Source organism: Anser anser (genome assembly GCF_964211835.1).
Source record: "Anser anser genome assembly, chromosome: 25".
NCBI lineage: Eukaryota > Metazoa > Chordata > Aves > Anseriformes > Anatidae > Anser > Anser anser.
In genome coordinates, this window is record NC_139746.1 from 4,000,830 (window position 1) to 4,017,086 (window position 16,257).

The window sequence follows — 16,257 nt, forward strand, 5'->3', positions numbered from 1 at the left end:
CCTTCTGGTTACTTTACTGAATTAGAGACAACAAGCTGCAAATTGCAAAAAGATAAATATCAATTGAATATAAGGAAAATGTTATTCACCATGAGAATGGTGCAACCCTGAGAAAAGAACCCTAAAAGGACAGGCCTTAAGTGTTCAAAAATCCATCAGAAAAGGCACTGAGCACCTGACCTAGCTTTGAACCTAACTGTGGTCTAAGTAGGAGGTTGAACTAGAGGCCTCCAGAGATCCCTCCTGTTCCATTACCCTTGTGTTGGCATTAAAATATCTTTCAGAAAACACCCATAGAAAACCAAACCAAACCAAACCAAACCAAACCAAACCAAACCAAACCAAACCAAACCACAACACAACACTCTTTTGAGTTTAAGAGAAGATCAGGCAAGATCCGTTCCTCATTTTCTTGGCTTGAACTCTGGGAAGCAGATAAGCAGAGCAGAAATTCATATTGCAGTGCTTTCTCTAACATGCCTTGGTGCTTGCAATGCCCTCTCCTACTTGGAAATCAGGGTTTGCATGGGGGCTCTCTCATCTCTCTACTTTGCCAGCCTTGGACATGCCCTTAATGCAGAGAGATTCACAGAATCATAGAATGGTGATTCTCAGGTTTTTAAATGCCCTTGTGTTCTCGGAGTGTATCTGGGAACCCAGTGCTGTGCAGTTTGGTGAAGCTGTGCAGATGGATGTCGGCAGTCTTACCTTCGCATCTGTGGCTGGTCTCACTCTGCTTGTGTCCTGCAGGGCATTTGCACTCATAAGAACCTACTGTGTTGATGCAGTTACCTCCCTGACAGAGGCCAGGAATGGCTTGACATTCATCCACATCTACAGGGAAAAAAGCAAAGACATTAGAAAGTACAGCCACTGCAATGGATGAAGGTTCAGCCCAGCAAAGTGAAGAACAGGTAGTGCTATGAGAAATAGGAAGCTTTGCTCCAAGTAGGTGGATTTACATTTTTAATGCAATTACCCATTGGATTACATTAGAGATAAAGTGAAGGACAGAAAATGGACATAAAGTTATTGTTGGCTTATCTACACAAACAAGAAGGGAGAGAATAGTAGAGTATTGTTTTTCATGGCAAACATCTCCAGCCTCAGCAGCCAGTTTCACATGGAGGAAAAGGCCACAATCATTGTGGCTACCTCCTCCTGGTTCAGTCGGTGGCTGAGCTGGAGATGAGAGATGATTTGCCCTGCAGCCTTCAGAGAGCAACATCTGATGCAGGGCAGAGAGGGGAACACACAAACTGTAAGCTTGTCTCATCAGCCCAGACCCAGGAAGCTCATCCTGCAGCCATGATTTCCTCACCTGTGACGGGAAACTGAATGTGACTGGGGAAATCCATACACTGAAACTACCTCAGAATGGAAATCGTCTTAACACAAACATTATAACATGTTAGAAAAACAAATATATATGTAGATATTAATTACATTAAGTATTACAAATTTTACAAGTCTCGTGGAAGTAAAATGAACACGGAGAGTAGGTATTATGTCAGAGGAAACAGAATCAAATGATAAAGCTAAACTTGAAGCATCCACTTTCATCCAAATAATTTCAAATGCTTCCTCTGGAAACTTAACTAAAGGCAGTACACTTGCCTGAAACAGTCTGACCTCATGGAATGTTTCCAGCTGAAAATATTTCTACCTGCTCTCAACTACAAGACAGACAAACCAAGGGAGAAGCAAGGGACCCAGGGCACTGCTGGTAAAGCTGGAATGTGTTGCCTGTGGCACAAACGCTGCTCTCCCCTGCACCACAGCCTTAATTAAAGAGACCAAACTTTGGCCTCCAGAAATGAGTAAAAAAATGTCATTCTTCAATGCCCTTACCTTGGTTCTGTCCACAGACCACTTTTTATCACTTGTGATGAATATTACTGAAGTGTATGTCACATGGGAGACCTAAGGTCTATGGTGAATCTTTTGACATAACTGTGGATTTAGCAAAGTTTACACAGACAGCTTTCTCTATATTGGGACTCCTGTCAGCTATCCATCACTTGTGCTTTCAGTACGCATCCGAATGGATAAGGGAACATCATCTTACATGTTCATGGCATTTACCTTGGCAGGCTCCAGTGCGAATGTTGGGAATGAAACCTCGGCGGCAGGGATGAGGTTGGGCAGGGCACATCTCACATGGGTGACCCCAGGCCCGTCCAATGGTGGCACAACACATGGTCTTGGTACAGACAATCCCACTGAGCTGGCCCTGGCACATCTGGTTATTTACTTGGCTAAAGCAGGGACCGGTACGATAGTCTGAGGGAGAATAAAAATAACCACAGGTTAGATTAAGAAACAAGCACAAGGTCCTTTGTCTAACACTGTGTCTATTCCCCATCCCACCAGCACAGCCATTTAAGTGCAGAGTCATCAAGTTCTGGAAAAAAATTATGCAATCATGGGAAGATGAAAAATTTAAAACTAAGCTGGAGACTAGCACTGGAATTAGTAGCCACCTTTCAGATGCATGTTTCATGTGATTGTCTAGAGGTTCTCCAAGACAGCTCTTCCTTGTCCACCCCAGGTTCATCCCATGGCCTAGAGCTATTTCATGCTCTGAGTGCTCTTTAAGCACTGGCCCCAGAATGAACTCAAAACACAAAGTCAGGCAAAGGGGAGATTTCAGGGCTGCACATTCACCTGTTCTGTGGATGGCTGTCATCAATGAAGCAACTGAACTTCATATTAGTTAAGGGAAAAGATGTATATGGAGATGGCATGGTAAAAGCATCTCATGAACAGTCTTAGGGCCTGACAATCCACATAACATGAACATATGGGCAGAGTACAACAGTTCGGTCCCTGAGGACCTCCTTTCATCCCCATAACAGGGAACTCCAATGCCACATTGCCATACTCAGCAAATGCAAGCCTCATACCTCCAGGTCAACAAAATTTATAAAAAAGAGCTTATTTCAAGATGTTGGTTTCTTTGTTGTGCCCCTACACTGTGTTGAAATATAAATTATCATCAAGCATCAGTGTTCAGATTAGCTCAGAGATGTTTTTGCAGTGAAACATTTGAATTTGTCATGTGAAGTAACAAAAAGTTGTGTGGAAAGTGGTGATAGCTAAATCATGAGCCATGAGCAGTAGCGGCACACACATCTACTGACTAATAATTCTATTTCCAGAAATGTGTTAGTAAAACATAAACACACAACAAAGGAAAGCTTATTGTCCATGCTCTGTTTCTTGGCCTGCAAGCTGTCAGATACAAGCCTTTCCACATATGATCTTTGCAATTGGTTGCCTTCTTCTTAAATACTGACACGGATGTGCAAAAACCAAAAAACAAGGAAAACCATTGAATAGATGCTTTGAGACAGGAAACTTTCTCCCACTGGTACAGCCACATTGTCAGACCTGCATTTGCATGAAACCGTGACAGAGTGCTTTTATCCTGGGCTATAAAAGATCATCTGGAAATGCTGGAAATTACTACAGGCTTTAGGCTGAGAATGCCTGTGCTTATATACCTTCCTCACTCCTGTTGTCTATGCTGAGTAAAGTCTGGGTGAGCTACATCTGTATTATGATTATTCCACCTGGAATCAGGGTAAGCATTAGCTACACAGCAAAGCACACAACAAATCCTCCTCTAACTCTGGGAAAGAACCCACAATTCCTTAATTCCAGCTTAATGTTCCCTCTTATTTGTATTTTTGAGCAGCTGAAAACACAGTCATACATAAAATTTAATACTGATGAAAGTCTCAAAAGAAGGTTGGTCTGTGGATGTCACTGAGAAGTAAGCAACAGGATGGATTTGAGAAAAAAAGGGCAATGATTTTAAAGTTACGTAGGTATAAAGCTGACAGTAGCTCATAAAAATGCATTTGTTTGGAAATCAGAACAGACGCGTATTGTGTTTGCAATGGTAAGTTACCAAATAGTCATAGTTTGGTTTTTGACCAAAATCTTAATGAGATACCAAAGCACATGGTTCTCATTAACTTCTCCTGCCATGCCAAGTATAATGCTTTAGTTTGTTCTAGTTTATTCCTAGAAAACAAATCCACATATTTTGAGTTGTTCTCTCACCCACTGTCTTTTTCTTATAAAACTGAAAGGCTCTTGCTCGAATTTTTAACATCAAGACCAAGGAGATCTCTCAATAACCATACAGGTGAACAATTTTAAAACTTTAAATTTAAATGTCTGATGTCATTGTGGTATGTATCTACAAAGGGCTCTATTTGACTTAGAAAGTCAGATCACATACATGTATAATAGAAAATTGAGACGTAACAGCACTCTATAGAAGGCAGAGGTGAACTTGCACCTCCCACATCATCCTGCTGAAGCATGGCTGGATGCACTGCAGCAACACTTCCTTGAGACTGATAATGAAAGTGCAACTGTAAGGACAACACTCAATTTTAAACAAATAATTGACAAAAATAGATTTCCATATGTAAATTACTTTCTTGGATGGAATGAAGCTAAGGAAATTGCAGTCTGGAGTCCAGAAAGTCTGCCTGCATTCCAATTCCCATCTGTTGCTAATTTTAATGGGTCAAATTATTAAATATTTAATGAGGCAACAATCTTCTTCTTCTTTTTTTTTTTTTAAAGGAAATATGTGTACTTAGGAGATGCCTGAAGACTTGTTACAGTCTACATAGAGGATCCCATCTTCCAGGAACTTTGTTGCAGGTAGTTGTCCTTTAGAAGTTGGGTCTTTTCTGCTGGATTTCTTATAAAAGCAGAGAAGCGCCTTCCTCATCGAAAGCTGGGATTTATTCCTGCTTCCTCTTTCATACTCACTCAGCCTTACAATTACAGCGTCCAGTGGTAGAATATGGGCGATTTCCATCTTTCCACCTGCAGGTAGCTCTCATTAAAGAGACTGCAATAAATACATCAGGCCTTATTTTAGGAAGAAAAACTTCAGTCTATGCTATCTAGTCTACGCTATCTAGTCCTTCACCAATCAGCTGTAGATTTAGAAAACAACAGGCCAGTTTGCTGCCTCACTTCTCCTCTCCAAAAATAGTTTTGCAAACAGTAAATACTCATTATAGGGCAGACATCAGTTATCCTCCCAATTATCTATCAACTGCAACATTACACATCTCATTTTTCTTGCTTGCTTGCTCTGTTAGCTTCAAAGTAGACCATACTCAGTGCCCTTGGTCTATCGGCTTCTTATCACAGAGGAGTTAGATTAGGTTACTGGTCATATACTTGTCCCAGGCAGCCAGCAAAGAATGCTCAAACTTCAAACCACACGACGGAATCAGAGTTGCAGCATCAAAGTGTTTGTGTTAACCACAAGAAATCTGATTCCTTGCTATGCTCTTTGTTTTCAAACCCTCACCTCCCCCTACCCCACTGGGACAGTAAGGTTTTAAAACACCAGGTAACCTAAACTACGGACTTCTGCAGATGCCGCAGTCAGTTCAGGGCTACAATGAGTCTTGTCTGCCTAATCCTACAGCCAATACAGGCCCCAGATGTGCTCAGAAGAGGAAGTGTAACAAGAACAGACCTCACTCCCAATTTCCATGTTTGGCTGGTTGTCATGGAAATCGCTAGGAACCCCTTTGGCTAATGAATGGTCACTCCCCAAACCCTTAGGGAGTGGGATCCAAGCCACTGCACACCCTCTTACACTGAGCCACATGATTCCGCTTGCAAACAGCTTCCTGCAAATATCCCCTTAAACATTTTTCACTATCCTAATTAGTGTGTCCAGGACATAAGTGGAGGAATACTTTACAGTTGCTGCAGACATCTGTCTTCACCAACATGCTGCATGGGCTTCTGCTGGAAAGTCTGTGACAGTCCAACATGAGAGTGGAGTGAATGGATTCAAGCACTCCTGATTCAGCCAAGCCAGAACACAAAGCCTCATAGCTACCCCTGCTTCCAGCACCTAGGGTGCTACATTGATCAGGGATGTTGCCCTGGCTTTGCCTACACTATTTCACCCAAGTTCACCTTGCCAGAATACATCTCACCAACCACAAGAGGTAATAAGAATGTCACACGATTCTGCCAACTGTAATTTTTGCCAGAAATGCAGCTTGATCTCATTAAAAAGAATAATCCATCCAGACTATTTAAAATTACCACTCTGAGACTATCAAACGTTTATGTAGAACAGTTGCAAGGCACCTTCTTTATTGCTAGGTTTCCCCAATGTTAAATGAAGAAAATGGAAATCTTTTGTAGGGAATGTTTCCCTGGGATATAAGCATAACTGAATGCCATTATTTTGTAGGGAAATGTTAATTTCAGCAACTCAGTCTAATTTCTTTGAAGTAGCTCTCACACTCAACACTTCTATTAATAAGGGCATTTTTCATATATTCATTATAGCTTACATGCAACTTCAGACAGCTTTTTATAACAGCTGAATTGACACAGGTTCTGAACCTGGAATATTTACAACTTCATAACCAGTTTAAATTATTTCTTTGCTGTGGAAACACACAAACAAAAAAAAAGACATTTTAAATGAACTTTTTACTCTCTTTTAACTTGTCCTTACTGTCCCTCTGGGAAAACAAACTAACAAACAAACTAAAAGGTAGTTTTTGACAAAGGACTTCTACAGAAAAGTATTTTGCTTGAAAATTTTCACAAGAAAAAGGATAGCCTTCCCCACTTCTATCACATCCATCTACCCAGCAGGGTGTCACCATGTAAATAAATGCTTGGAATGGGAATTCACATCCCTGGGTAAAGATTCAAAAGCAGGAACAATTACACTACTTTCATTGCTATTTAAAACCATAATCCCAGAAACACAAATATGCCTGACCCCGTCATGTAAGCAGTTCTGCAGATTCCACACTAAAAGGAACATAAAGCGAGGGAAGAGCTCTCCTCTGCACTCTCACTCCGTCTTCTAGACTGTCCTTTCTTTAGCACCATTTAGCTGGAATCCCCTTGTGAGACAGGCCATGGGCCATGTGAATTCCTTCCTTGCAAAATAAATAAATAGAGCAGCAAGGAAGAAGAGATTTTCTTTGCTAAAAATCAAATTCCGTCTCATGATAAACAACGCTTTTAATGAAGGCTTTTTCTTAAAACGGTATGGACAAATGCTGCTTGTAAGTAATCCCCAGAGAGATACAGCCTCACTGTGATGAGGTCACTGTAACATACCCCAGGCTTTGGCAGAGTTCCACATTGCTTTCTAAAAGCTCAGCAAACCAGTAAAGGGGCGCAAGGACAGTGGATAGCAATCCTGATATCTATTTTTCTAATATCATTGCATGATTTCCATCAGCAGAAGACTTGGTCCCCAGGCCAGGGGGGCAAAGCCTTGCAATTCTTTTTGTCTGTAACCTTCTGGGCTTTTGGGGCAGAAAGCACACAAATGGGTAGTCAGCACAGCCCTGGGAGTGAGCAAGAGCTGATGCAATCAAGGCAAGGCACTAATCTGGCAGATTCCCACGCATACTTCTACCCAAAAGATTCCCATACAATGCCTGCTATCCCTGATAGGGGTATTCCTTGAACAGCCCACAGAATAGGCCAGCTGTGCTCTCAGGGACCTGCCAGGTGAGCTCATAAATTACAAATTAAAAGCCTAAATGGAGCAATTTATGCTATACTCACAGACAGACGATGGACAGAAAATACCCCGGGGACCACCATGCAAAATGCACCAGAAAAAAACAAACTGAAGGGAGTGAATACAAGTCCCCCAAATATTCTGCAATTGTTCCTGTTGTAGTAAATGCAGATTTTAGTACATTGATTATAGGTTTCTGCATGTAGTGTAACCCTAAATATCTGTTAAACCTCTCAGGCTGTGTACATCCATGACGGCTTTGGTGGGAGGGTGGATGGTTGGTGCAAAGAGCATGAGGGTCTCTGTGAAGGACTCAGTTTTCATGGAATACTTTCTCCACCTAGTCATTTCCTTACCTCATACAAACACAGTCATATTCTTGATGTTTAACTTTTTGGAGTTTTGCAAAAAAAGAAAAAGCTGGCTGGGGCAGTTTATAAGGCCAGACATTCCAACTGTTGAAAAAACACATTCAAAGGAAATAGTAAAGAAAGAACTTTTTTAAGTTTTCCTGTCCTATTTTTACAGTTTCCTGTCAAAATCTTTGCCTGATGAAACCTGAGACAGAGCTTCATGTACAACCCTCCTCCGAGGGTTCTTCGCTCCAGTGGCATCTGAGGCACAAAGCACACACAGCAACAAGGAGCCAATACTTGAAGCAGTTGTAGAAACATGTGTCAGTGTTGGAGCAGGAGGCTGGCACCGCCACGCTGTGTTCTTCATCGTAGAAGAGAGGTGTTGAATCACGCCTGGTCGGTTAGTGCAAACATGGAGGTGCTGGAGGTGGTATAGGGGTTTAATAGCTCTGGACTCTTCTCTCCAAGCACATCTGCCCCAGGTGGAACCTTGCACCTCTCAAAGTCCTTTGGCAGAGATTACGGCTATGGGCAGGCACCTGGATACCACGGGAAAGAACATATGGAGATGGTGGCTGGGATGGGATGGACTGAGCTGAACTTGGAGGAATTTCTCCTGGACATCTGCTGATTTTGTTCACCATAGGAGTCCATGGCTGAGTACAAGAAGAAGAAATTTGTGTCTGTCAGGTGAGAAGTATTTTGGGGCAAAGCATTTATGGACTTCGCCTACCTTCCTTCTGGGAATAAGTTAGCAATAACAATAAGTTAACAATAAGTTAGGAGCGAGTACTGAGAAGGACACAAATGAGTGAGGATGACTTCCAAACATTGTGGCTAGTTTTACAGATCTTGCCTGATTGTATTAATATTACCGTGTTTGAGCTGCAGTCATCTGTTGCTCCATTCAACAAAGTCTTTGTGCTTCAAAACACAGTGCAGTGCATGGCTTATGCTAAGAAGGGCAAGGTGATCTTTGGAAAAGGCTTATTCACAGTTAAAATATCTTGAAATAGATGGAAGAAGTCTCAGGAGTGACCAGGCAGACACAAATCACATGTTACTTGCTTCTTTTCAGACTCAATTAAAAGAATTGAAAACATTGCATTCTCCTTAGCATCTTCTTATCCCAGTACACTTCAGCAGGCTTTGTTTTCTTTCTGCAGTCAATGGTAAGAGTATTTATTGGGCAGACTGTGAAAAACATGCAAAAAATACGACTGTTAAGGACAATTTGATTGAAGACGGCAGAAAACGAGTGCTCAGAGCTCAGATTAGTAAAACAGGATTCAGCAGCCATCCTGTATATGGAGTAAGAGATTGCCCCAAAATATCTCCCAGCCTAGTAATGCACTGTTATCCTCAATGACTTGTCACAAAGTGGAACAAGCTCAGTAGTGAATACGTGAAGGCAACCCAAAGGCCTGGACCACACAATTATCCTTTGTCCCGATAAAGCACTGAAGATGTAACAGCACTGGCACTGTTTTCTAATGCCTAATGTAGGTCATTTATCTTCCGACATATCAGAATAAGCTGTTCAGATATACTCAAATCTGCTACTTGTAAATCACCCTGTTTCCAGCATAATAAAATCACAGAATCATAGAATGGCTTGGGTTGGAAGGGATCTCAAAGATCATCCAGTTCCAACTCTCCTGCCATGGGCAGGGATGCCACCCACTAGATCAGGTTGCTCAGGGCCTCATCTAACCCGGTCTCGAACACCTCCAGGGATGGGGCATCCACAACCTCTCTGGGCAACCTGTTCCAGTGCCTCAACACCCTCTGAGGGATGAATTTTCTCCTAACCTCTAATCTAAATCTCCCCACTTTTAGTTTAAAAACATTCCCCCTCATCCTGTCATTATCCGATAGAGCAAACAGTCGCTCTCCATCTTTTTTATAAGTCCCCTTTTAGTACTGAAAGGTCGCAATGAGGTCACCCTGGAGCCTTCTCCTCTGTAGGCTGAACATCCGCAGCTCTCTCAGCCTTTCTTCTCAGGAGAGGTGCTCCAGCCCCTTGATCATCTTTGTGGCCCTCCTCTGGACTCACTCTAACAGATCCACATCCTTCTTGTGCTGGTGGCCCCAGACCTGGATGCAGCACTCCAGGTGGGGCCTCACAAGGGCAGAGCACCGGGGCACAATCACCTCCCTCCCCTGCTGGTCACTGCTTTGTTGATGCAGCCCAGGATGAAGTTGGCCTTCCGGGCTCCAGGCACCCACTGACGGCTCATGTTGAACTTTTCATCCACCAGAACCCCCAAGTCCTTCTCTGCAGGGCTGCACTGTCTTCTCCAGTGAACTTTTAGTATAAGTCCTCATAGGAAAGGAGACAATGGTTAGAACAAGGGGGGGAAATGGTGATGATAATACATCAATCCACTTCAGCCTGTCTACCCTGTATTCACTTCCTGACCCACACAGAGGAAGTGTTTAGCTTTCCTGCAGGTGCTCCTGGGTTCTCTCTAGTTCCCTGAGCTCCTGAGGAGCAGGACAGCACTCTGCTTCAACTCCCAGCCACAAACATAGTGTGTGGACCCTGTCTGCCTGGACAGACCTGGATCTGCTGTGCCACTGTGAGCTGAATGCCTATTTGTAGAACTGCACTAGGGCCTTGAGTAAACGTAGGCCAAGCAATGCCCCTCTTGAGTATGCATTCCTCCTCTTCTACCTTCACAGGTCTAGGTCTGTAGTCAGCAGAGTGCTGATGCACATCATCCTTGGGTTGATCTCAGTCCAGTGAAAATGCAGTGATTCAGGTGTTCATCTCCAAACATGCTTCACTGAGCCAGTGGCTGTGACGTGGTGTTGTATTGTACTCCTCGCAGCTAGCTAGCTGAGGTTGCTCACAAACCCTTGCAGAGAGAGTCTCTAGATATCAGTGAAACGTGAAGCGAGGCATTTACCTTCTTGCCAGTTTCCTCCCAAAAGGACTATTTCTGACGTCATGTCCCCTCGAGTGGCTGGTGGCTGCCAGATACATCCCAGGCCCCTTGGCACATTTGTTCCAATGTGTCATGTGTTTAGATCCGCTCTTCAGAGGCTGTCTTTGTACCCATGGATGTGAGAAAGCCGGGTACTTCACAACGTTGCTTTTTTTTCTGCTCCAGTGATGTTCTGCTCCCATATGCACTGAGCAGCATGTTCAACAACACCAGGATACTCTGTTGGACACGACACCCCTTCCCACACTGAGAACGAGAGACAAAGCCACAGGTGACTGCATCCAAGAGTGACGAGGGGTCAGAAGATATGACAGTCACCTTTCTGCCTAACTCAGTGCAGGCAATGAGGTGCCAGCTACACAGACTGGAAGACCCCAACCTATACTGTTCCAGCGTTCTCCTGTGCACAGTGAACTGAGCCCCTTACTGAGCACCAAGCAGAAAACAACAGTGTTTTGGGAGTGCTGTCCCACGTCTCAGAGGAAGAAGAGTAGTATGTGATCGTCTACAATCATACCAGAATGCTCACGGGCATGCAGCAAAATTATACATGGAGGATGTGTCTACATCCCACCAGTGCTCTCAGCTGACCATGACTGGCTTTCTGCAGAGAAGAGAGGGAAATGTGGTTCCTCAGGGCTACAAATAGCTTATCAAACAAACCCACCCACAAGAAGAAAATAGCAAACTACAACTGACAATAGAGTTAGACTCCACTCATGGTGAAGTTTCTGCCAGATCTTTCAGCCTAAAAGCATACTACAAGTTATAGCAGTATATATATCAGAGCAATCTTCCTCTCTGGACTACATTTGATTAACAAAGTACTTATTCTATCCCACTGTAGAGAAATGGCAGTTCATGCCTCACCTTTGAAGGCAGGCTGAGAAGAAGGAACACTATCACATACCTCAGCTACGAGTTCTGTTTTATGTCTTACCATCTGCATTACCAGAGTACTGGGAAAATCAATTAAATGCCTCATTTCAAACTAGGATGAGAAATCTCTTTGTAAACACAGTCTGCTATTAAAAAGCTCATTTGGGAAAAAAATCTTAACCACTGCCAATAGCATTCCTCTATAAGATTTTTACTTGAAGTAATTTCAAACTTAATCTGGAATTGAGTGGAAGAACCACTGGCTGGGTGTAGGCAGATTAATTTCTCAGCCATATACTGTACTCACACCACTCAGACAGCTTTGATGGGCCTGACAGAATGAGCCACAGTAGCCAGTGTTTTCCTTTTTTTTTTTTTTTTTCCCCCAGAGAATTAATATGAAACCCAAGAAATGAATAAGAGTTCCTGAAACCCTGGAACAGCCTTTCAGTTCAGGGGATGCCTGTGAACTGCCAGGCAAAGCATTTCAGTTCAGTCTCATATTAGGACGGCTCACGGACCATTTCTCCACCCATGCCCAGTGTTTTTCTGAGACAACAAGGGATGTCAGCAAGACAGAGGCACAGAGGCTATCTAAGACAAAAGCTAAGGCTGTTCCACAATATAAACTGTGTCATGTCTCCTAACCCTTCAAAACATGGGACCGAAGTGGAGTGCTCCATCTGTCCTGATAAAATCCACCCTAGCGAAGAGACACAAAAAGAAAAGGAAGGTGACAGGAAGGTCACCTCTCCCTCCCCTCAGTAAATCTTTCCCCAGCTCCCCAGTGTTGAAGTCAAGGCTTTGGTCATCCCTTCAAAGTGCTGCGTGGTCTCAGCAGCACAAATACAAATGCTTTCAAAAAGCAGGAGCCGCATCCTGCTTGTTGATTGTTGCTATGTATCTTCCCACATCACTCGTTCTTTGAGAAGAGCACCTGGATTGGGGCTCAGTTTCACAGTCCGCATGGACCTCAGGCACAGCCGTAGGTAGTATGGAGGAGGTATTTTTTCAATTTATCCCCAAAACAAAAACTCTGTTAGGCACCTCAAATTAATAAATGTGACATATGTTCTTCTGAAATGCAAAGGCTGAGATTAAAGACCTTTCTGAGTTATCTCAGATATCATTAAATTTCTGTAAAGTTTTCGTGGCCCCCCTTGTTACCATGATGTATCTTCTTGCATGCCTGGTCCCTGGGGCAGTTTCCAGCTGAACGTACAAAACATGTACAGCTCTACCAACTATTTCACTTAGAGCAGCATTCTGGAAGTTCAGGACTATGAGCTGAGTTTTAGAAAGGAGTGAATAAAGGGACCGTGTTTACCGTTGGCTGCTTCCTGTCAGAGTTTTAGCATATACATAGGGGGATCTGACACATCCTGTATAGCTGATTCTTTTCTCCTAATCATCCAAATTAAACTGAAAATTTGGGAAGTAAATCATTATGAAGAGGAAGCAGAAAAGCTGAGACTAAACCACACGATAAGTCTTCTATGGATTGGGGAGGCTTTACAAGCAAGAATAATGGAATATTCTGCAATATTCCCACCATCTGGAAATCTGAGTGGATTAAAGTGCCGTTTATGCTGACAGACTCATTAACATCCATCTGTACGTTACAAAATGGTCTTTTGGATCACGTATGCTGTTTATATATGGCACGGAGCATCTGTCACTAGAAAAGCTACAGCTGGAGGGAACGTAATAGATCACTTTGGATTCCTCTTTCCCTTAGACAAGACTGACTCTACCAGAATTAGATCTAACAAATATTTATGTTACCTGCTCTTAAACACCTGCAGTTATGGAAACAGGCTCCTTAAGCAACTCTTCTAGTGGTTAAATATTTCAGGATGATAGATAAGAGTGGAAGTCAGATTGATAGACATTAGATGTCACAAATATGCTTAGAAATTAGGAGGATGAGAGGAACTGTCTTCCTATACAGGAAGGATCTTTAAGAAATTGATATAGCATACAAAAATGTGTTAATTTGGGGACTTGTGTTAGTCTTACTCATTGCTAATGGAGATTTCTTCCAGGACTGGAATGATAGCAGTTATGACGAACCCAGGGTTTACAAAGCCAAAACAAAAACAAAAGCAAACAACAACAACAAACACATCAAAATCATTTTGAAACTTTCAAGAATCTACAGACACAGACATAGACACATCATGGAGACTCAAAAATACTCTCTGAGTGCACATCAAAGGAGATCCTCATGTTATGCATGTGCTAACATATAAAAAATAGGAACTACAGACAGCTACACGAACAAATTACTGTCTTTTCCTCTTCCCTATTGTTTGCAGAACTCCAAGTGTCTTTGGAGTTTTCATGGTCTTCAGGTTTTGGTACCCTTCTGCAACCACAACTCTAAGGTTAGAGATGCTGCAAAGTATCAGGGAGTTCACCACAAAGATCAAGAACGTTATCAAAAAATCTCTTTTTTTCAGAATAAAAGAAGACATGTTTTCATTTAAGGTAGCAACTGTCATCAACAGCGATGGCTTCAGCATTTGTATGGGGGAAAAAAAAAGGCAAATTAAACCTCATCCTTCTTACACAGAACAATCTTCCACACCTTCATCTGAGACCAATGTTGTCACTTTCTTGCAACATTTTTTTTCCTACTTGAAAGAGGGTAAAATCAGAGACATGACATCAAAATGTTTCATTTTTTCTTTAAAGTTCAAGAAAACTATTAAATAGAATTGGCCTCTCTTCTCACAGATTTTTTTCTATACTTTTTTCCTCCAACACTGATGCAATGTGAGATCGTGTTACCAATGCTGCTGGGGCTATACAATATATCCACTAGTTTTTATCCCTGAAGATGTCAAGTAGAAGGAGGAAATGATGCTAAGATTCTTTGAGTACCTAGCTGTTACAGTATTTACCTCTCAAGTGGAGCATTTCCTGAATGAAGTGTGAAGGTAGTTAGCTTGCTTCCATTACAAAGCAGCCTCTTACTGTAGTCCTGAGTTGTTGAACACGCAGCTTGTTGAGTTTACAGCAGCAGAAGCTGTTGCATAGTGTTCAGGAACTCAGGTTATTATTGTTTAAAAATTAAAAGATCGCTTTTTATGGTTTATAGCAAAATAAATTCAAAATAAAATCAAATTAAAAGCCTAAAATGAGTCTATAATCTGTTTTGAATGCCTTCTGTTCATCAACACAGATGGGTACATTTTCAGTGCTTGCCTATCTAAACTGATACCTCAGCCCCTGTATGAAAGCAGACCCTAACAGTGCAAGCCATACTAGTGTATGCTAATGTTGGCACTAGAATCAATAGAGTTGTCTCTGTACAATGCTAATAAGCCTTTCTGAGAACCCCAGCACTTTGGCACAGATATTACCTGGATGAATGGAGCTGTGTGTTCCTCTAAACAAGTTAGCATCCTTGCCCTGCATATAACAACCTGAGATAACAGCAGCGTGCTGTGCCTTGCAGCAGAGAGTAGTCTACAGACAACTATCTTTATACTGCTCTGGGAGTTAAAGATTTTAAATCCGGCGTCAGATAAGCCCATGTATAACAACCAGGGAGTCTTTCCTAAATCCTACCAAATATCCCCTCTTGATCTGAAGATTCCAGAGATGGGATTCACGTGAATAAATGCAGAGAATTCCATAGCGCAGACATTCGTGGCAGACCTGATCACCCCTCTGTATACACTCATCCTAAAGGCAACGTCTGCATTTGGTCAATGAATCCTGCCCAGCGCTGCTATCACTCTGTCACCTGTAAGGTTTCATGAGGTTATGCGCTCAGCTGGACACATCTACGCCAAAGGAGTCTAAAGTGAGGCAATGTAGTACAAGGGGTATCGGGCACATTCCTGTGGAAGATAATCAGTTGGAACTAACAAACATGATCTGTTTTTTTCCAGTTTGAACTGGTTTCGCTTCAGCTTTCAGTTCCTTCACCTTGACTGAGCAGAAGAACCCGGGTCACTGCTTTCAGAGGTTGTCCCATTCTACAAGAAATATTTCTCTGCAGAGGAACATTCCCTCTGTGCTTCTTCAGTCCGTGGGTGCACTGCTGATGAGGATACAGCCCTCAGGCTATAATGTGTATTTGACCGAAGACTATTCCTGAAGTAATGGTGCCTTTTTTTTTTTTAGGCGTCCTTGGGAAGAAATTTTCATGGGGAAGACTGGCACCAGAGAGATTTCTCCTGGAACCCCTTGAGATTCTTGGTTCTGCCTGTGCTGAGCTCCTTGGTAGGGACACAGATGAGCAGCAGAGGAGCTGACAGACCACTCCGTCAAACATAAGAGCAGGTTGCAAGGCCAAGCAGTCATCAGTTGAGTGTCACCTGTATGTAAGGTATCACCTGGCCCGGTTCTGCTATACTTGAACCACGGATACTGGTGAATTTTGATAATAAGGGTGTCTTTAAAATACACATTTCCTGGCTTTTATTTCAGGCTGAAAATAGTGTTTTTTCTTAGGTTGAGGTGACATCTCCACCTACAAAAAAAGGTGTGGTGGAGGCAA

The 16,257-nt window shown here is 42.6% G+C and overlaps 1 protein-coding gene across 3 annotated transcripts in view; it reads right to left on the reverse strand.

Annotated features, from left to right (window-relative positions):
• FBN3 (fibrillin 3) overlaps window positions 1–16,257 on the reverse strand; it is a 117,124-nt gene that overhangs the window by 61,531 nt on the left and 39,336 nt on the right. For all 3 annotated transcript variants that reach the window (XM_083811440.1, XM_083811438.1, XM_083811439.1), the window contains exons 7-8: window positions 2,086–2,283; window positions 709–834 (exon numbers count right to left, since the gene is read on the reverse strand). In XM_083811440.1, coding sequence (XP_083667566.1) covers window positions 709–834; window positions 2,086–2,283 — 324 coding nt within the window. The remainder of the gene's footprint in view (window positions 1–708; window positions 835–2,085; window positions 2,284–16,257) is intronic.